This window comes from Manis pentadactyla, chromosome 7 (assembly GCF_030020395.1).
Source record: "Manis pentadactyla isolate mManPen7 chromosome 7, mManPen7.hap1, whole genome shotgun sequence".
Taxonomy (NCBI): domain Eukaryota; kingdom Metazoa; phylum Chordata; class Mammalia; order Pholidota; family Manidae; genus Manis; species Manis pentadactyla.
The window spans coordinates 25902955-25925657 of NC_080025.1; the positions used below are offsets into that span (position 1 = coordinate 25902955).

Here is a 22703-nt window from a genome sequence, read left to right on the forward strand (position 1 = left end):
AGCCAATCCCAGGCCAGGCCCCGCCCCCTCGGCTGCAGGGAGCCTAGCGTTGAGGTACCGAGGTCCGTGACTCTGGGGTCTAGGAAGCAGGAGGAAGAGGGGCGGCACTGTGTTCCTTAAAAGGGAGAATACATTTTCTCCCCACCTATCCCATGTAGAGCCTTCTTTTACCAGGGATGGGGAAAGGCGTCCCGGGACCGCCGGTGGCTCCGCCCTTTCCTGGGGGGGGCGGCACGCGACGCCGGAAGTGGGTGGGGGTAATATGGAGGAGTTTCCGGCCGGCCCCGGCGGCTGAAAGCCGGGGCTGAGGCGCTTCTCCGGCTCCGGGTCCTGTCTCAGTCCCGCCGAGGCGGCGACTGCGACTGCGACTGCGGTAGGAAGAAGGTGTTGGGCGCGCTGGCCCGCAGCTGCTACCCATTTCAGTTAAAAATGAACTATATGCCCGGCACCGCCAGCCTCATCGAGGACATCGACAGTGAGTAGCCGTCTCCTGCGGGTGAAGTGCGGGTGGGCCCCTTGCTGCTGGGCGAGTGCCTCTCCGGCGGGAGCTCGTGAGACGCTCGGCAGGGGCGGCGTGTTTCCAGCGCATTTCTGGGCGTTCGCGGTGACGTCCTCCGCGAGTCGGAGGAGGCCGGGACGCCCCGTTTGCTCTCGCCCGTCGCAGCCTCCACCGGCCGGGGGCTGATGAGCCTCAAGCTGCAGACTCACTTCTGCGTGCGAGGAACGCGGCTCCTGAGTCCCTGACCCCGAAGTTGCTCGCCCCGCCCGCTCTCTCCCACCTGCCCATTTCGAGTACCAGGTTGTGACGGGTGGGTGCATGAGAATGCTTAACGGAAAGGAGTCACCAAGAAACGAAAATATTAAGAGAACGGCAGTTGGACTTAATTGGCGGTAAACATAGGCTTTATCCTGTGTAGCCACTTGCAGTCGTCTTTTACCTTGAGGGTCTTAGCGCTTTCAGGTTTTCGTCGTGGAGACCACTGCCAGACAAAGTGTTGACTTTTCTGGAAAGACTGAGTCACTTCAAACTCTTTTTTTCTTTTAGACAATTTCCTTTTGCTTTTACCAAGAAGACCTCCCTCCTCCTAGTCACTGCCCTGAAAAGGAGCTTGGTCCTATACAAAAAAAGAGCCACCGATAATTGTCCTGTCTTTCCTTTTTGTAAGTTCCTATCCGTGAATTACTCCTCAGGCAACATTTTTTTAATCGTGTGATCTTTCTCGTTAACTTGTAATTGCTGCAAAATGGTTTACACACAGTTCCAGACAAGTCACGACAAACTTTACAGCTACTGTGCATGCAAATTGAAGAGTGGGTCTATGGTCAAATTCTCATTTTATCATTGTCTGAAATCAGTTTTTAAATCCACATTAGTGACTTTGCTATTGAAAGGAATTCTGGGTTAAACTGGACCAAATTGATGTATGAATAAGTGCTGTACAAGCCTATCGGAAATGTGAAATGAAATCTTTAAGCACCTGAGGATGCCCTTTTGCCATCATTGCTCTTTGTATATGAATTTAATTTAGGCCCCTAACACATTCTGCCATTTTACTAAAAATAGTTAATTTTCAAGCCCTCCAGCCCCTTTTTGGTAGATTCCAAGCCCTGTCCTTTACTGAAAAGTTTGAAACCATGTTATATACACCCTTCCCTGCGCCCTGCACACACACTTTCCTTCTCCTCAGTCTTCCTAGATTTTCACCATCCTCATTTGAGTAGGAAGTTGGGGTCTTTTAAAATGCTTTTCCTCACACTGTTTCTGACCTCCCTTTCATCAATAGCCCTTTCCTCTCATATCTTCTTTCTGACCCTGGATCCTTCCCTTCAGGTATGTCCATCTCAAGTGTTTTCTCAGCAGTGTCTCCCCATCTCTCATCCCTTTTTTCATATCCTTCCCCCTAAACCTCGAGTCATCTCGGTTTTGACTGTACTTCCTGATCACCTGTCGTAGACCACCTCTGTTACACCTGCAGTCTGGTTTTTGTAGTCAGCACACTCTTGAGGCTGAATTTTTAACGCCATCAGTCTAATGGCTCTTCTGCATTCTTCCCTCTGCAGCGTTGTGACACTTATTAAAACTGGATTCTTTTTTTTTTGGTATCATTAATCTACAATTACATGACCAACATTATGGTTACTATCATCAAGTCCCCACCACATACCCCCATTACAGTCACTGTCCATCAGCATAGAAAGATGCTATTAGAATCACTACTTGTCTTCTCTGTGTTGTACAGCCCTCCCTGTGCCCCCCCCCCACATTATGTCTGCTAATCGTAATGCCCCTTTTCCCCCTTTAAACCTCCCATTCCACCCATCCTCCCCAGTCCCTTTCCCTTTGGTAACTGTTAGTCCATTCTTGGGTTCTGTGAGTCTGCTGATGTTTTGTTCCTTCAGTTTTTTTCTTTGTTCTTATACTCCACAAATGAGTGAAATCATTTGATACTCATCTTTTTCTGCCTGGCTTATTTCACTGAGCATAATACCCTCTAGCTCCATCCATGTTGTTGCAAATGGTAGGGTTTGTTTTCTTCTTTTTTTTTTATTATTATTTATTTTTTTATTTTTATTAAGGTATAATTGATATACACTCTTACGAGGGTTTCACATGAAAAAACAATGTGGTTACTACAGTTACCCATATTATCAAGTCCCCACCCATACCCCAATGTAGTCACTGTCCATCAGTATAATAAGATGACACAGATCCACTATGTGCTTACTCTGTGCTACACTGTTCTCCCCGTGATCCTCCACACCATGTGTGCTAAACATAATACCCCTTAAACCCTTCTCCCTCCCTCCCCCCGCACCGTCTGACACCCCTCCCCTTTGGTAATCACTAGTTCATTGAAGTCTCCAAGACTGCTGCTATTTTGTTCCTTCACTTTTGCTTCATTGTTATACTCCACAAATGAGGAAAATCATTTGACATTTGTCTTTCTCCACCTGGCTTATTTCACTAAGCATAATGTTCTCCAGCTCCATCCATGTTGTTACAAATGGTAGAATTTGTTTCTTTCTTATGACCGAATAGTATTCCATTGTGTATATACCACATCTTCTTTATCTATTCATCTACTGATGGACACTTAGGTTGCTTCCATATCTTGGCTATTGTAAAAAGTGCTGCAATAAACATAGGGGTGCAAATGTCTTTTTGAATCTGAGAAGTTGTATTCTTTGGGTAAATTACAAGGAGTGAAATGGTATTTCTATTTTTAGTTTTCTGAGGAACCTCCATATTGCTTTCCACGATGGTTGAACTAGCTTACATTCACACCAGCAGTGTAGGAGGGTTCCCCTTTCTCCTCATCCTTACCAGCATTTGTTGTTCTTAGTCTTTTTGATGCTGGCCATCCTTACTGGTGTGAGGTGATATCTCATTGTGGTTTTAATTTGCATTTCCTTGGTGATTAGTGATGATGAGCATCTTTTCATGTGTCTGTTGGCCATCTGAATTTCTTCTTTGGAGAACTGTCTCTTCATATCCTCTGCCCATTTTTTAATCGGGTTATTTGCTTTTTGGGTGTTGAGGCGTGTAAGTGCTTTATATATTTTGGATATTAACCCCTTGTCGGATATGTCATTTTCAAATACATTCTCCCATACTGTAGGGTGCCTTTTTGTTCTGTTGATGGTGTCCTTTGCTGTACAGAAACTTTTTAGTTTGATGTAGTCCCATGAGTTCACTTTTGCTTTTGTTTCCCTTGCTCGAGGAGATGCATTCAGGAAGAAGTGGCTCATGCTTATATTCAGGAGATGTTTGCCTATGTTGTCTTCTAAGAGTTTTATGGTTTCATGACTTATATTCAAGTGTTTGATCCATTTTCAAGTTTACTTTTGTGTATGGGGTTAGACCGTGATCCAGTTTCATTCTCTTGCATGTACCTGTCCAGTTTTGCCAACACCAGCTGTTGAAGAAGCTGTCATTTCCCCATTGTATATCCATTGCTCCTTTATCGTATATTAATTGGCCATATATGGTTGGGTTTATATCAGGGCTTTCTAGTCTATTCCACTGGTCTATGGGTCTGTTCTTGTTCCAGTACCAAATTGTCTTGATTACTGTGGCTTTGTAGTAGAGCTTGAAGTTGGGGAGCATAACGCCCCCAGCTTTATCTTCCTTCTCAGAATTGCTTTGGCTTCTATATGAATTTTCTATATGAATGGTTCTATATGAATTTTAGAACAATTTTCTCTAGTTCATTGAAGAATGTTGTTGCTATTTTGATAGGAATTGAATTGAATCTATAGATTGCTTTAGGCAGGATGGCCATTTTGACAATATTAATTCTTCTATCCGTGAGCACAGGATGTGTTTCCATTTATTGGTATCTTCTTTAATTTCTCTTAAGAGTGTCTTGTAGTTTTCAGGGTATAGGTCTTTCACTTCCTTGGTTAAATTTATTCCTAGGTATTTTATTCTTTTTGGTACAATTGTGAATGGAATTGTTTTCCTGACTTCTCTCTCTGTTAGTTCATTGTTAGTGTATAGGAATGCCACAGATTTCTGTGTATTAATTTTGTATCCTGCAACTTTGCTGAATTCAGATACTAGATCTGGTAGTTTTGGACTGGATTCCTTAGGGTTTTTTATGTACAATATCATGTCATCTGCAAACAGGGAGAGTTTAACTTCTTCCTTGCCAATCTGGATGCCTTTTATCTCTTTGTGTTGTCTGATTGCCATGGCTAGGACCTCCAGTACTATGTTGAATAGAAGTGGGAAAGTGGGCATCCTTGTCTTTTTCCTGATCTTAAAGGAAAAGCTTTCAGCTTCTTGCTGTTAAGTATGATGTTGGCTGTGGGTTTGTCATATATGGCCTTTATTATGTGGTGGTACTTCCCTCTATACCCATTTTGTTGAGAGTTTTTATCACGAATGGGTGTTGAATTTTGTCAAATGCTTTTTCAGCATCTATGGAGATGGTCATGTGGTTTTTGTCCTTTTTGTTTATGTGGTGGATGATGTTGATGGATTTTCAAATGTTGTACCATCCTTGCATCCCTGGAATAAATCCTACTTGATAATCATGGATGATCTTTTTGATGTATCTTTGAATTCGGTTTGCTAATATTTTGTTGAGTATTTTTGCATCTATGTTCATCAAGGATATTGGTCTGTAATTTTCTTTTTTTGTGGTGTCTTTGCCTGGTTTTGGTATTAGAGTGATGCTGGCCTCATAGAATGAGTTTGGAAGTATTCCCTCTTCTTCTACTCTTGGAAAACGTTAAGGAGGATGGGTATTAGGTCTTCACTAAATGTTTGATAAAATTCGGCGGTGAAGCCATCTGGTCCAGGGCTTTTGTTCTTAGGTAGTTTTTTGATTACCAGTTCAATTTCATTGCTGGTAATTGGTCTGTTCAGATTTTCTGTTTCTTCCTTGATCAGCCTTGGAAGGTTGTATTTCTCTAGAAAGTTGTCCATTTCTTCTAGGTTATCCAGTTTGTTAGCATATAATTTTTCATAGTATTCTCTAATAATTCTATTTCTGTGGTATCCATAGTGATTTTTCCATTCTCATTTCTGATTCTGTTTATGTGTGTAGACTCTCTTTTTTTCTTGATAAGTCTGGCTAGGGGTTTATCTATTTTGTTTATTTTCTTGAAGAACCAGCTCTTGCTTTCATTGATTCTATTGTTTTATTCTTTTTGATTTTATTTATTTCTGCTCTAATCTTTATTATGTCCCTCCTTCTACTGACTTTGGGCCTCATTTGTTGTTTTTTTTCTAGTTTCATTAATTGTGAGTTTAGAGTGCTTATATGGGATTGTTCTTCTTTCTTGAGGTAGGCCTGTATTGCAATATATTTTCCTCTTAGCACAGCCTTGGCTGCGTCCCACAGATTTTGTGGTGTTATATGACTTAATTGCTTGATCTGTTTTTATTTGGTCATTGATCCACCAGTTATTTAGGGGCCTGTTGTGAAACCTCCATTTGTTTGTGGAATTTTTCATTTTCTTTGTGTAATTTATTTCTAGTTTCATACCTTTGTAGTCTGAAAACTGGTTGGTACAATTTCAATCTTTTTGAATTTACTGAGGCTCTTTTTGTGGCCTAGTATATGATCTATTCTTGAAAAGGTTCCATGTGCACTTGAGAAGAATGTGTATTCTTTTGCTTTTGGGTGTAGAGTTCTGTAGATGTCTATTAGGTCCATCTGTTCTAATGTGTTGTTCAGTGCCTCTGTGTCGTTACTTATTTTCTGTCTGGTTGATCTGTCCTTCAGAGTGAGTGGAGTGTTGAAGTTTCGTAGAATGAATGCATTGCATTCTATTTCTCCTTTTAATTCAGTTAGTATTTGTTTCACATATGTAGGTGCTCTTGTGTTGGGAGCATAGATATTTATAATGGTTATATCTTCTTGTTGGATTGACCCCTTTATCATTATGTAATGTCCTTCATTGTCTCTTGTTACTTTCTTTGTTTTGAAGTCTATTTTGTCTGATACAAGTACTGCAGCTCCTACTTTTTTCTCTTTGTTAGTTGCATGAAATGTCTTTTTCCATCCCTTCACTTTTAGTCTGTGTATGTCTTTGGGTTTAAAGTGAGTCTCTTGTAGGCAACATATAGATGGGTCTTGTTTTTTCATCCATTCAGTGACTCTATGTCTTTTGATTGGTGCATTTAGGCCATTTACATTTAGGGTCATTATCGATAGGTATGTACTTATTGCCATCGCAGACTTTAGATTCGTGGTTACCAATGGTTCAAAGTTAACTTCTTTACTATCTAAGAGTCTAACTTAACTTACTTAATATGGTATTACAAACACAATCTAAAGGTTCTTTTCTTTTTCTCCTTTTTCTTCCTCCTCCATTCTTTATATATTAGGTGTCATATTCTGTACTCTTTGTCTATCCCTTGATTGATTTTGGGGATAGTTAATTTAATTTTTCATTTGCTTAGTAATTAGCTGCTCTACTTGCTTTACTGTGGTTTTATTTCCTCTTGTGACAGCTATTAAACCTTAGGAACACTTCCATCTATAGAAGACCCTCCAAAATAGACTGTAGAGATGGTTTGTGGGAGGTAAATTCTCTCAGCTTTTGCTTATCTGGAAATTGTTTAATTCCTCCTTCAAATTTAAATGATAATCTTGCTGGATAAAGTAATCTTGGTTCCAGGCCCTTCTGCTTCATGGCATTAAATACATCATGCCACTCCCTTCTGGCCTGTAAGGTTTCTGCTGAGAAGTCTGATGTTAGCCTGATGGGCTTCCATTTGTATATGATCTTATTTCTCTCTCTGGCTGCTTTTAATAGTCTGTCTTTATCCTTGCTCTTTGCCATTTTAATTACTATATGTCTTAATGTTGTCTTCCTTGGGTCCCTTGTGTTGCAAGATCTGTGGATCTCCATGGCCTGAGAGACTGTCTCCTTCCCCAGATTGGGGAAGTTTTCAGCAGTTACCTCCTAAAAGACACTTTCTATCCCTTTCTCTCTCTTCTTCTTCTTCTTCTGGTATCCCTATAATGCGAATGTTGTTCTGTTTGGATTGGTCACACAGTTCTCTCAATGTTCTTTCATTTTTGGAGATCCTTTTTTCTCTCTGTGCCTCAGCCTCTCTGTATTCCTCCTCTCATTTATCGTCTGCTCCACCGTATCCAACCTGCTTTTAATACCCTCCATTGTGTTCTTCAATGATTGGATCTCCGACCAGAATTCATTCCTGAGTTCTTGAATATCTTTCCATACCTCCATTAGCATGTTAATGATTTTTTTTGAACTCCATTTCAGGGAGAGTCACAAGGTCCATGTCATTTAAATCTTTTTCTGGAGTTGTATTAATAATTTTACTCTGGACCAGGTTCCTTTGGCGTTTCATATTTGTGTATGGCGCCCTCTAGTGCCCAGAAGCTCTACTCTCTGGAGCTGCTCAGCCACTGAAGCAATGTCGGGGGTCACAGTGGAGTGGTATTGGTGCCTGGGGGGAGGAAAGAGCTGTTTCTTGCTTCCCGGCTGCTATGCCTGCCTCCACTGCCTGAACCAGTGGGCCAAGCACGCAGGCATAAGCTTTTGTCCCAGAGCAGCCAGATATGGATCCTTGCTTTCCACAAGCGGCTGGAATCCCAGTCTCCCCAGGAACTCCACCTGTCCCAGCTTTCCAACCCCATAATCACGAGAGTATCATGAAAGCCCCATGACGTGTAGGTTTGTGCTCCCAGAGCAGATCTCTGGAGCTAGGTATTCAGCAGTCCCAGGCTTCCACTCCCTCCCTGCTCAGTTTCTCTCCCTCCTGCCGGTGAGCTGGGGTGGGGGAAGGACTTGGGTCCCTCCAGACCACAGCTTTGGTACGTTACCCTGTTCCATGAGGTCTGCTCTTTTCTCCAGGTGTATGCAGTCTGGCACAGTCCTCTTTCCTGTCACTCTTTTGGGGTTAGTTGTATTAATTATATTTTTGTATTATATGCAGTTTTAGGAGGAAGCCTCTGTCTCACCTCTCACGCCGCCATCTTTAATCCTAATTGGTTTGTTTTCTTCTTATGGCTGAATAATATTCCATTGTGTATATGTACCACATCTTTATCCATTCATCTACTGATGGACACTTAGGTTGCTTCCATTTCTTGGCTATAGTAAATAGTGCTGTGATAAACATAGGGGTGCATATGTCTTTTTCAAACTGGGCTGCTGCATTCTTAGGGTAAATTCCTAGGAGTGGAATTCCTGAGTCAAATGGTATTTCTTTTTTGAGTTTTTTGAGGAACCTCCATACTATTTTCCACAATGGTTGAACTAATTTACATTCTCACCAGCAGTGTAGGAGGGTTCCCCTTTCTCCACATCCTTGCCAACATTTGTTGTTGTTTGTCTTTTGGATCGTTGGCCATCCTAACTGGTGTGAGGTGATACCTCATTGTGGTTTTAATTTGCATTTCTCTGATGATTAGTGATGTGGAGCATCTTTTCATGTGTCTGTTGGCCATCTGAATTTCTTCTTTGGAAAACTGTTCAGTTCCTCTGCCCATTTTTTAACTGTATTATTTGCTTTTTGATTGTTGAGGTGTGTGAGCTCTTTATATATTTTGGATGTCAACCCTTTATCAGATCTGTCATTTATGAATATATTCTCCAATACTGCAGAATGTCTTTTTGTTCTATTGATGGTGTCCTTTGCTGTACAGAAGCTTTTCAGCTTGATATAGTCCCACTTGTTCATTTTTGCTTTTGTTTCCCTTGCCTGGGAGATATGTTCATGAAGAAGTTACTCGTGTTTATGTCCAAGAGATTTTTGCCTATGTTTTTTTCCAAGAGTTTTATGGTTTCATGACTTAATTCAGATCTTTGATCCATTTCGAATTTACTTTTGTGTATGGGGTTAGACAATATTCCAGTTTCATTCTCTTACATGTTGCTAACTGTCCTAAAACTGGATTCTTAATTCTAGTCTCTTGATTTCTCCAACGCTGGTACTTACCAGTTTTCTTTCCTCTCTGTTACTGTTCCCTAAAATAGATTGTCTCTTAGGTTCTATCTTTGACCTCCTGCTTTTCTTAAATCTCTAGGAGATCTCCTGAACTGTAATAACTATATCCTCTTTGTGGACTTAACCAAAATTGCTCTAATTCTGTCCTCATGGGCATTCCAGACCTTGGTTCAGGACTCTTCATGTCCCACGCTCAGAAAATAGCCTCATAGCCGCACTGTCTTTTCTGCCAGTTCAGTCTTGAATGTTTTCTTCTTCCCTATGAGGTGAAATCCAAACTCATCCTGCTCCTAGTATTTTTCTGGCTTTTTCTCTTGTTATTTCCTTTCACACCCTCAACTTTTAGCCAAACATATGATACATAGCCCTTTTTTCTCCAGCCTGACTTACAGATTTCCCTTCCCATCTCCTTCCTGCCACTCTTCCCATGGCCAAAAAGTATCTACCTTTCAAGGTCCAATTCAGATACCTCCTCCAGTTGTAGTTTCTCTCAGTCTCATAAAATTAAGATTTGCTTTCCTATAGTACTTAGTTATAACCCAGGGAAGACCGAATTCTTTCAGGGAAGAATCACTGTCCTGTTCCTGTGTTCTACATCTAAAAAGTACTGTATGTGTGCTACCAACAAAGTGGAGTGAATTCTTCCAGCTATTCTAGCAACTTACTATCATTCTCCAGTGTCAGCTCAGAGTCACCTCTTCAGCGAGGTTTTCCCTGTCCACCCTCTTTTCTGCACCCTCTCTCTTCATCAGTCTATCCTGCCATCTTATTATTCCACTGTACTAAATCACAATAGGTCATTTTTTTGTTCATCTTCTTCCACCAGGAATATAAGTTCATAGGCTGGTAACCTTCTGAGTCTTACTCTGTACCATATGTCTAGACCCCAGAGCAGCACAGAGCTCTAAATTAAATGTATTGAATTTATGTTCTAGCTTATTATCCACGAGTTCATTTTACATATCTGAGGCATTGTTTTTATTTAAAATCTTCTCTCATTCCAAAGTGTGAAATACAAGCTCTTCTAAGATGAGGGGAAGATAATTATAGAATTAAGATTATGAAGATTATCTAGACTAAATTTTGCGATTGCATATCCAGAAACTGACATGGCATGAAAGGGTTTAACTTTCAGTCATCAGCATCTCAAGCCAGTCAGTCGGGCCTTTTCTCACTCTCCCACACTACTATGATTCTTCTCACACTAATCTAATGTAAACCTCAGGCTGCCTTGGACGTCCCTCTAATTTCCCAGTGAACTCCACCTTCAATACTCTGGAAGAGGAGAAGGTAGAGCTTGAACTGCTACTAACTTTATTTTTGTTGTTATCTTGTACACACACTGAAGCTAACAGTTCTCATTTTTTAAAGATCTTTTTTCCTCTCCTCAGAAAAGCACTTGGTCCTGCTTCGTGATGGGAGGACACTTATAGGCTTTTTAAGAAGCATTGATCAATTTGGTATGTATTATTTATGGGCTACTCCTGTTCTCTGGTTAAGAGCTGCCCATTATATTTTTTCTGTCATTTCACGTTGAAATTTATTGGCAGCTTTTTCAGGTGTATGGCATCATGGAGGACTGTTTTTTGAGTCATTACTTCATTGTTTTCTAAATTATGACTAAGTCGTTCAAAAGCTTGAATTTACAAGCTTGTATTTCATACAACCTGTGAAGTTTTGGGCTATTTTTAATTTTCCCCATTAGAGGGAGCCAAATTATAGAAATAAACAGTCCACCAGAAAAGCTGCTCAGTCGTACATTGATTTGGGTGCGACTACTCTTCAAAGCATCCCTGCACTGAAGGTAATCCCTCCCTATCCAGTGAGAACGGAGTAGAGGGCACTCTCTGAAGCTTTTTAGGAACGGCCGCCTACATTAAGGTCAAGATTTTTGCACTTAAAAGTACATCAGACTCGAGGCTTGGTCTTTGTTTTATATCCTGCATTTCCCTGGAGAGATCTGTGTTTGCTTCTGTTTCAAGGAACTTCTCAGTTCATATCAACATTTGTTGAATATCTTCTAGTTCAGTGGATTTGGCAAGAGGAAAAAACAATGAAACACTTCCAAGAATTATAAAAGACAAGAACATTGACATCTGTTTTCTTTCAAATAAGAAAAATAGTACCAGTTGAAAGAAAAATAATTCTTGAGAGATAGGGGTTCTCAACCTTAAGTCAAATTCATCAGACTACTTTGAGGAAAAAGCAGTAAATACTGACTTTACTCTCAGATTACCAGGCATGGTTCTCTGGCAAAGTGAAAAAATAGGTTTCTGTGTGTTGTGATATATGGATCGCTACACTGGGTTAAGTGAAGCCTAAGTACTGAAACAAAGCTAAATCTTTGGTAAACCATCACATATGCATACCCACACAACAAAAACTGTGTCCTCCTACTAAACCAGAGTTTTAATCTCTGGTTGTTGAGGCTGAAGACCTGGTACAGTCTTCCTGGTACCCTACTCATTTATCCCTTCTTACAGCCAAGGAGATATTCTCAATAAACTGATATAGGGATTTTCTGAACTTCTCCCATCATCGTTGTGTATTAGTGCAACATAATCTCCTAAACTCTCTCGGTTTGTAGTTGCTTAAAAGTCATATGTCTTAATGAAGTAGAAGATTGTGTGAAATTTTAGCTTTTCCCAGAATTAGAAAGTTTAGGAATCATGTTCGGCTAAATCTTTTCTACTCAAAATAAATTGAACCTTTACCCAATAATTAAAACTAAATATCTTTGTTTTTTTCCTATGCACTTACAGCTAACTTAGTGCTACATCAGACTGTGGAGCGTATTCATGTGGGCAAAAAGTACGGTGATATTCCTCGAGGAATTTTTGTGGTCAGAGGAGAAAATGTGGTCCTACTAGGAGAAATAGTAAGTGAAAACTGTTAAGCTGCTATGGGTTTTGACAATCCAGCTAGATAGGTTTGTTTTTGTCTTTGCTTTTTTTTGTTTGTTTTGTTTTGTTTTTCATTTTTTATTTCTTTATTTTTTTTACTTAAGGTATTACTGTTATACTCTTATGAAGGTTTCACATGAAAAAACAATGTGGTTCCTACATTCACCCCTGTTATTGTGTTCCCACCCATACCCCATTGCAGGCACTGCCCAACAGTATAGTAAGATGCCACAGAGTCACTATTTGCCTTCTCTGTGCTACACTGTCTTCCCCATGATCCCGCCCACACCATGTGTGCTAATCATAATACCCCTCAATCCCCTTCTGCCTCCCTCCCCACCCACCCTCCCCTTTGGTAACCACTAATCCCTTCTTGGAGTCTGTGAGTCTGTTGCTGTTTTGATCCTTCAGTTTTCTTTCATTGTTATACTCCACAAGTGAGGGAAATCATTTGTGTACTTGTCTTTCTCTGCCTGGCTTATTTCACTGAGCATAATATCCTCCAGCTCCATCCATGTTGTTGCAAATGGTAGGATTTGTTTCTTTCTTATGGCTCAATAGTATTCCATTGTGTATATGTACCACATCTTCTTTATCCATTCATCGACTGATGGACACTTAGGTTGATTCCATATCTTCGCTATTGTAAAAAGTGCTGCAATAAACATAGGGGTGCATATGTCTTTTTGAATCTGAGAAATTATATTCTTTGGGTAAATTCCTTGGAGTGGAATTCCCAGGTCAAATGGTATTTCTATTCTTAGTGTTTTGAGGAACCTCCATATTGTTTTCCACAAAGGTTGAACTAGCTTACATTCGCACCAGCAGTGTAGGAGAGTTACCCTTTCTCCGCATCCTCACCAGCATTTGTTGTTCTTAGTCTTTTCAGTACTGGCCATCCTAACTGGTGTGAGGTGATATCTCATTGTGGTTTTAATTTGCATTTTCCTGATAATTAATGATGTGGAGCATCTTTTCATGTGCCTCTTGACCATCTGAATTTCTTTGGAGAATTGTCTGTTCATATCCTCTGCCCATTTTTTAATCAGGTTATTTGCTTTTTGGGTGTTGAAATGTGTGAGTTCTTTATATATTTTGGATGTTAACCGCTTGTCAGATATGTCATTTACAAATATATTCTCCCATACTGTAAGATGTCTTTTTGTTCTGTTGTTTGTGTCCTTTGCTGTACAGAAGCTTTTTAGTTTGATGTAGTCCCATGTGTTCATTTTTGCTTTTGTTTTACTCAAAGAGATGCATTCAGAAAAAAGTTGCTCATGTTTATATTCAGAAGATTTTTGCCTGTTGTCTTCTTAGAGTTTTATGGTTTCATGACTTAGATTCAGGTCTTTAATCCATTTCGAGTTTCCTGCTGTGTGTGCGGATAGACAATAGTCCAGTTCCATTCTCTTGCATGTAACTGTCCAATTTTGCCAACACCAGTTGAAGAGGCTGTCATTTCCCCGTTGTATGTCCATGGCTCCTTTATCATATATTAATTGACCATATATGCTTGGGTTTATATCTGGGCTCTCTGGTCTGTTCCATTGGTCTATGGGTCTGTTCTTGTGCCAGTACCAAATTGTCTTCATTACTGTAGCTTTGTAGTAGAGCTTGAAGTCGTGGAGCGTAATCCCCCCTGCTTTATTCTTCTTTCTCAGGATTGCTTTGGCATTTGGGGGTCTTTTGTGGTTCCATATGAATTTTAGAACTGTTTTCTCTAGTTTGTTGAAGAATGCTGTTGGTATTTTGATAGGGATTGCATTAAATCTTTAGATTGCTTTAGGCAGGATGGCCATTTTGACAATATTAATTCTTCCTATCCATGAGGAGAGGATGTGTTTCCATTTATTGGTATCTTCTTTAATTTCTCTCATGAGTATCTTGTAATTTTCAGAGTATAGATCTTTCTTTTTGTCTTTTCAAGAAAGAAAACACTTTCCACATCCCACCTAGCTTCTCACAGGAAACCACCAAATTAGCTTAGGAAAGCTACAGTTGTAAAAGGAAAGCTACAGAGAATAATTAACTTTGTTTCAGTGCCTCTTGGCATTTTAAAGATTTTGACCCCATTAGCAGCAAAATATGTTGTATGAAAAATACCCTCCTATACAAATGTGTTCATTCATGTTATTTCTGCTATCTCTAATAGCAGAAAATTTAAAAACCTGGTAACAAGAAGAATAATTCCATGAAGTATGATTTATATACATTGGACTATTTGGGCAGTTATATAAACAATTAGTTACAAGTAGTTCATGACATAAAGTTAATGAGTGGTATTTGGGGGGAAAGATACATTGCATATGCAATGTAATGTCCCTGTTTCTAAAGGGACAGCTGTAGAAGAAGCTTTTCTGTAAACCCTCCTGAGTGTGGAATTCAGCCTCACTGGGATCCTTAGCTCACAGCCGAGGAGGAGGTACCTGTGTGTCTGTGCAGGAAGACCAGCTGCCGGGTGAGAAGTTCAGTTCTTCCAAGGTGTTACTGCAGGTGTGTGTGTGTGTACATGCACGCCAATACATACGTGTATGCATATAGACATAAAGCTATTAGAAAACCTTTAGAAGTACTCAGACATTTTAAAAATAAGGGAAAAACTTGATGTCATATCTTAAATGAAACATTTACTTGAAAAGTACCTTACATAGAATCTTTGTCCTGCTGCTTCTAAGTATTGGCTTTGCCAGGAAAATCAAGAAACTTTACCATTTGCTTAATTTTATCTTACTGTTCTGTTTTTAAAGTTTTCAATATAGTTTCCCAATACCTAGTCACATCTAAAATCAGGTTTACAGAAGTCTTCTGAGTGGAGTGGTTTGGTCTGTAGCTATTTTTAACAATAAGCCACGTGAGAAAGTTAGGAGATAATTCTGCCAGTCAGGTTAGTTCAGAGGTCTCATGTGACACTAGAAAGAGCTAGAAAAGACTCTTCTATTGATACTGCCCATGTGCTGCTGTGAAATGGATGAAATACCTTTTCTAATTTTAAACGGTTTTTCTGGTTGATATTTTTGGCCCAGTGTATCATTTCTTGCATGTTTAAGCAACAGAAATTTTATCTTATGTTACATAAAAGCTGAAACAAAGCACTGTGGTTCCCAAGGGCATTGGGGTACTGAATGGCTGTCAAGTATATTAAAGAAAGACTGATCCATCTCTGGGTGGTAGGATTATAGGGTAGGTGATTATTTCTTTTTCCATACTTTCCTAGGTTTAAGGGGGTTTGTTTGTTTGTTTGTTTTTATTAAGGTACAATTGATATACACTCTTATGAAGGTTTCACATGAAAAAACAATGTGGTTACTACAGTTACCCATATTATCAAGTCCCCACCCATACCCCAATGCAGTCACTGTCCATCAGTGTAGCAAGTTGCCAGAGATCCACTATGTCCCTTCTCTGTGATACACTGTTCTCCCCGTGATGACCCCTCACACCATGTGTACTAAACATAATGCCCCTCAATCCCCTTCTCCCTCTCTCCCCACCCGCCCTCCCACACCCCTCCCCTTTGGTAACCACTAGTTCATTCTTGGAGTCTCTGAGTGTGCTGCCATTTTCTTCCTTCAGTTTTGCTTCATTGTTATACTCCACAAATAAGAGAAATCATTTGGCATTTGTCTTTCTCCACTTGGCTTATTTCACTGAGCATAATGTCCTCCAGCTCCATCCATGTTGTTGCAAATGGTAAGGTTTGTTTCTTTCTTGTGGCCGAATAGTATTCCATTGTGTATATGTACTCCATCTTCTTTATCCATTCATCTACTGATGGACACTTAGGTTGCTTCCATATCTTGGCTATTGTAAAAAGTGCTTTGATGAACATAGGGGTGCATATGTCTTTTTTAATCTGAGAAGCTGTATTCTTTGGGTAAATTCCAAGGAGTGGGATTCCCGGGTCAAATGGTATTTCTATTTTTAGTTTTTTGAGGAACCTCCGTATTGCTTTCCACAATGGTTGAACTAGATTACATTCCCACCAGCAGTGTTCCTAGGTTTAAAGATTAAACATATTACTTTGCTGTCAGGGGGAAATATTTAAGTTAAAATAGTTACAGGTACTCTGCTTCAGTTTTACAGTGACCACCACAGAAAGGCTTTCTGTGCCAATTTCATTTGCACAGATGCAGATGTATATGTGTGAGGAGAGGCTTAGTAGGGAACTTGTGTTTGTTCTTGAAGATTCGTTGTTTCCTGGGACCCTTTTGTGAAGAAAAGTACTCTTAATAATTATGGTTCAGATACTGCAGAACTTTTAATGGTGTTCACTGAAGAATTATGGTTCAGGAATGTTTACATCGTTATAGGAATCTATAGTCAGTTTGAACAAATTAAGTTACCAACTCTAGGGAAACTCATACAGAAACCATTGAGAGTTGTTAAACATCCCATTGCTTCAGAAGTCCCTGGATTCAGCCCCAAGGACGATGATGCTGTAGCCTTCAGTCATAACCGGTGGTGGGGCAGCGGCATCTGAAGTGCCGAGCAGCGCAGTGAATAACATACTGAAGAGTGCAGGAGGCGGCACACCGAGCTAAGGACATCATATTCCCTTCTCCTGCTCCCCACGGGGGAGTGCTGGTTACCTCGAGGACATGTATTCTGCAGGGTGCAATTAACACTGACCCAGGGCAGGGCTGGCTTACGTGATGGGGCGGCTTTCATCCCAGCCTCTCTAGTGAGCCCTCCCAAGGGCCCTACCTGTGGGTTCTGAGGCCTTGGCAGTATGAGGACATTTGCACCCAAGGAAGGCTGGCACATCCAGTCGGCTTGTGTGTGTATTGGTGCCTTCTCAGGATTTTATAACTGAAGGCGCAGAGGAGGGTATGAAATGAGAACACCCTGTCTGTTGAGGCCTCCCATGGTACTGAAACCAGGGTATACCTGTGTGCTCATTTTAAGGATAATAAACTAAGCCTCTGGATAGTGAGACTTTCATAGCAAAGTTGTTCTGCCTTGTAAGATTGGTTATCAGATGTTCATAAGATGTGAAATAAAATTAAAATAGTAAGCACATGATGCCATGTTAAATGAAAACAATGACAGTATTTGCTTTATGGGTTTTTTCTTTCAGTCAGTATATGCATAGGAAAATTGGAAGGATATTCATCAAAATGTTACCCTCCATATTAGAGTTTTGGATGATTGTTTTTTGGTTTTTTTGTGTGTGTGATTTTTTTTTTTATTAAGGTACGATTGATATACACTCTAATGAAGGTTTCACATGAAAAAACAATGTGGTTACAACATTTACCCTTATTATCAAGTTCTCACCCATACCCCAACACAGTCACTGTCCATCAGTGCAGCAAGATGCCACAGATTCACTCTGTGCCTTCTCTGTGCTACAGTGTTCTCCCCGTGATCCCCCACACCATGTGTACTAAACATAATACCCCTCAATCCCCTTCTGCCTCCCTCCCCACCCACCCTCCCCTTTGGTAACCACTAATCCCTTCTTGGAGTCTGTGAGTCTGTTGCTGTTTTGTTCTTTCAGTTTTCTTTCATTGTTATACTCTACAAGTGAGGGAAATCATTTGTGTACTTGTCTTTCTCTGCCTGGCTTATTTCACTGAGCATACCATCCTCCAGCCCCATCCATGTTGTTGCAAATGGTAGGATTTGTTTCTTTCTTATGGCCGAATAGTATTCCATTGTATATATGTACCACATCTTCTTTGTCCATTCATCTATTGATGGACACTTAGGTTGCTTCCATATCTTGGCTATTGTAAAAAGTGCTGCAATAAACATAGGGGTGCATATGTTTTTTTGAATCTGAGAAGTTGTATTCTTTGGGTAAATTCCTAGGAGTTGAATTCTCGGGTCAAATGGTAGGTATTTCTATTCTTAGTTTTTTGAGGAACCTCCATACTGCTTTCCACAATGGTTGAACTAGCTTGCATTCCCACCAGCAGTGTAGGAGGGTTCCCCTTTCTCAGCATCCTCACCGGCATTTGTTGTTCTTAGTTTTTTCAATGCTGGCCATCCTTACTGGTGTGAGGTGATATCTCATTGTGGTTTTAATTTGCATTTCCCTGATGATTAGTGATATGGAGCATCTTTTCATGTGTCTGTTGGACATCTAAATTTCTTCTTTGGAGAACTGTCTCTTCATATACTCTGCCCATTTGTTAATTGGGTTATTTGCTTTTTGGGTGTTGAGGCATGTAAGTTCTTAATATATTTTGGGTGTTAACCCCTTGTTCTGTACCTCCATTAGCTAGCATGTTAATGATTTTTATTTTGAACTCCCTTTCAGGAAGAGTTATGACATCCATGCCATCTTTCTCAGGAGTTATATTAATTTACTCTGAACCAGGTTCCTTTGGCATTTCATATTTGTTTATGGCGCCCTCTAGTGTCCAGAAGCTCTACTCTCTGGAGCTGTTCAGCCCCGGAAGCGATGTCGGGGGTCACAGCGGAGTGGTATTGGTGCCTGCGAAGTGGAAAGAGCTGTTTCCTGCTTCCCGGCTGCTATGCCTGTCTCCACTGCCTGAACCAGTGGGCCGAGCACACAGGCATAAGCCTCTATGCCTTGCGTTTGCAGTTGCTGTAGACAGATCTTCCCTCTGGCTGGTTTGACACCAGGGTAGGGTTTGCCGGTTTGTGAGGCAGGTGGGGCTGGCTTGGAGAAAGGTACAGCAGACTGCGTATCACGGAGGAGGTCCTTGGAGCTGTGTAGCCAGACAGGGAGCTGGAGCACCTGAAGATGGTGAAAGCTCCTAACCTGCTGGGCAGAGTGCACCCCGACAATTTTGTCTACCTGTCCTTTGTCCTGAGCAGTAAGCTCTGTGCAATCCTTGCCCCTTTAGCAGCCCTCTTCCTAAGGGCTTCCATGTTAGGAAGTCTCTCAGACCACCCGCCCTTCCTTTGTCCCAGAGCAGCTGGATGTGGATCCCTACTTTCCACAAGCGGCCGGAATCTCAGTCTCTCTAGGAATTCTGCGTGTCCTAGCTTTCCAATTCCCCAATCACGAGAGTATCATGAAAGTACCACAAAATGTAGGTTTGTGCTCCCAGAGCAGATCTCCGGAGTTAGGTGTTCAGCAGTGCCAGGCCTCCACTCCCTCCCTGCCCCGTTTCTCTTCCTCCAGCTGGTGAGCTGGGGTGGAGGAAGGGCTTGGGTCCTGCCAGGCCACAGCTTTGGTATGTTACCCTGTTCCGTGAGGTCTGCTCTTTTCTCCAGGTGTGTGCAGTCTGGCACAGTCCTCCTTCCTGGTGCTTTTCCAGGATTAGTTGTATTAATTATATTTTTGTATTATATGCGGTTTTAGGAGGAAGCCTCTGTCTCACCTCTCATGCTGCCATCTTTAATCCTCTCTCTTTGGATGATTCTTTAAAATGTTTTTGTTTTCTAAATTTCACACAGTAAGCATGTAGTTTTGAATTAAATAAGGGAAGAATAATTTCTTATTAAGCAAAAAAAGTTTTAATTAAAATGGTGGAGAAATATATTGGAGCCAGACTAGTTTAGTAACCTACCTCGTCTGCTGAGGTTTTCTCTGAAAGGCTTGTTGCCATAGTTGAGAGAGTTTTGTTATGATTTAAAGACTCCAAGTTAATGCCTTGGAGGGGAGTGGGTACTTCTTTGAATCAGTGTTCTCTGCCTTCTTACTTAACAACAACCCCTAGAAATTAAGCTGACTTTGATAATGTAAAAATACAAAACTTACCCAAATCCATCTTGGCTTCAGTAACTTCTCTCTCGTGTTCTCTGGGATTGGGGAAACAGCTGTTTAAAAGCTTCCTTCCTTCCTTCCTCCCTCCCTCCCTCCCTTCCTTCCTCCTTCCTTCCTTCCTTCCTTCCTTCCTCCCTCCCTTCTTCCCTCCCTCCCTCCCTCCCTCCCTTCCTTCCTTCCTTCCTCCCTCCCTCCCTCCCTTCCTCCCTCCCTCCCTTCCTCCCTTCCTCCCTTCCTTCCTTCCTTCCTCCCTTCCTCCCTCCCTTCCTTCCTCCCTTCCTCCCTCCCTTCCTTCCTCCCTTCCTTCCTCCCTTCCTCCCTCCCTATTAATTAATTTATTATTTTTTAGGAGACGTAGACCTTGGCTAATAGAGGACTTCAGATAACCAAGAGCTTTGTTATAAACCTGACACCCACCCTGTTACCACCTTCATATAAGCATGTATTCTGTAGTGGTGTAGCCAGATGTTTCTTTGTAAAACTTACCTATCGCTAGGAGAAGGGTATTTCAGCCCTGCTACAATTATGAAAAATGACCCAAGCCTGATAAAGGAATCCATTTGCCTTTAGATCAGTAATGTTTTCTGTTCTTGGTCATCAGTTAAAAGTGTTTCAACCCTGCTTGTTTTATAGGACCTGGAAAAGGAGAGTGACACACCCCTCCAGCAAGTATCTATTGAGGAGATCCTGGAAGAACAAAGGGTGGAACAGCAGACCAAGCTGGAAGCCGAGAAGCTGAAAGTCCAGGCCCTCAAGGACCGCGGCCTGTCCATTCCTCGGGCAGATACTCTTGATGAGTATTAAGTCTTTGGCTCAGGCAGTTGCTCTTGGGGAGCAGGAGCTGTCAGAGAATGCAAATGACAGCCTGGTTCCCTCACACATTCGGCTAGAGACTGTAGGGTTCTGAAGTCATTTTTATTTTGAATTCTTTCACAGAGGCACCATGAAGAAATCACATGGCTTTTTTTTTTCCTTTTTAATAACAGAATCATTGTTTAAAGGGACAATGGCATGGACTCCTTTCTCACATCCCTGTGGAGCCAGCAGCTGCTGCTTTAGATTGCTCTTGTCATCCCCAGTTAGAGTGTATAGGGGACATTCTTCATTTACTTGTAAATAAAATATGAATCTCAAGTCATGTTGTTTCCCAAGTTTGAGTTGCTTCTAGTGAATAGACAAAATTTAGTCTCTGTTGTCAAAGACGTAAGCACTCCACACCGAGGATTTCCCCTCTGCCTAGCTACTTAGGAAGGAAAATCTTCACACTGAGTATCTTGTAGGTCCTCCCCTCTCCAATTGGTAAGAAAAATAAGTTTTCTGGCTTCAGGAAGGAGCTGCCAGCGAATTTCTGCAGTGATTGATTTAGGCTCAGGTTTGGGAAACAGTGTCCACTCTACTTGCAGCTCCTGCTTCCCAACAGCTGATCCAGACCACGTTCCTGTGAGAGCCAACATGCTGCTCCTCACGCAGCTTTTTCTCTTAAATCTTCGGTTAACTTAGGCTTGCTAGTCATTTGGATTGAGTCTCGAGCCTCTTAGGCTGTTACCACCAAAAAGGAGCACAAATAAAATGGTGTTTCAGTGATGGGTAACATCTAGGTTATTCTTGGCCAATGTGTACATTGGCTGGTGACCCAGATGATGCCCCTTCTTTGATGTGATGATTGACTGGTGTATGTAAAAGCACAGCGCAGTTTAATGGACAGCGTACTGAACTAGGAGTTAGGAAATGTAAGGTAAAATTCTTCGTTCTCTTGAGCACCTTGGGCTTGAGCAAGTGAGTTAGCCTCTCTGATTCTCAGTTTTTTAACTAAAATTATTCCAGATACTTCCTTTTTTACAGTCTTGGGCAAAGATGTCCTCTTCATAAGACTTATGTCCAATGCCAATGAATTATTTTATAGTATAAATATACTTAACATTTTCTGACTCGAGTGTTTTTAAAACTGCTCAAAATGCCCATAAACCATTTTGCCAGCTAAGCTATTCATCATTGGGTTGGTTTTCAAATACCAAATTTGTGAAGAGATTGTTGTACTTACTGATTTATCTAGTGTGTCATGCCTCTAATCTTACTGTTTAGTAACCAGGGTTTATGAACTACTCATGCAAAGGGAAAAAAAACCATCACCAACTTTTGAAAAACATGTCTAACTTCAACTACAAGTTGATTCTTTGAGAGCAGAATTATAGCATTTGTTTTTCTAAGCACCATTGTTAACATGACACCTTTAAGAAATTTGGATTCACTAGTTACCTTGTTTTTCAAACTCCTTAAACAATTCCAAATGCAATAATGCACTATGGTTTATGCTTATGTTAACAGAGGAAAAGGGACTTAGGTCCCCAGTAAGTCAAGAATTTCCCAGGCAGAGCAAGGTTTTGATCATTGCTTTTAGACCTTTGTCACACAAGGAGCAGCTAAGAATGAGACCCAAAGGATGAGACTACACCGCCTGCTTCCTTCTTGGCTCCCAGGCTGCCCAGCCAACAGCTTATCCTCAGCTCTCCCCAGCCCAGGCTTTTGGCATATGCTGAAATCTCATGCTTTTTTCCTGGACCACCGGTGGTACCCTATTCTATTGTTAGATTTCAAAATCAACCTCCTTTCATACCTTTGTTTTATCTTTAGTTTCTTCCTATAGGGGTTCCGGTGAGACTGCTTTTAAGGGAGACAAACC

General features: G+C 41.0%; 1 protein-coding gene across 1 annotated transcript; it reads left to right on the top strand.

The window, feature by feature from the left end:
- The first annotated feature begins 98 nt into the window (after nucleotides 1-98).
- On the top strand, nucleotides 99-21161 carry LSM1 (LSM1 homolog, mRNA degradation associated). Its single transcript, XM_036932175.2, has 4 exons — nucleotides 99-475; nucleotides 10828-10896; nucleotides 12199-12314; nucleotides 20657-21161. The coding sequence occupies exons 1-4, from the start codon at nucleotides 430-432 to the stop codon at nucleotides 20825-20827; spliced, it is 402 nt and encodes a 133-aa protein (XP_036788070.2). The 5' UTR covers nucleotides 99-429; the 3' UTR covers nucleotides 20828-21161.
- The last annotated feature ends 1542 nt before the right edge of the window (nucleotides 21162-22703 follow it).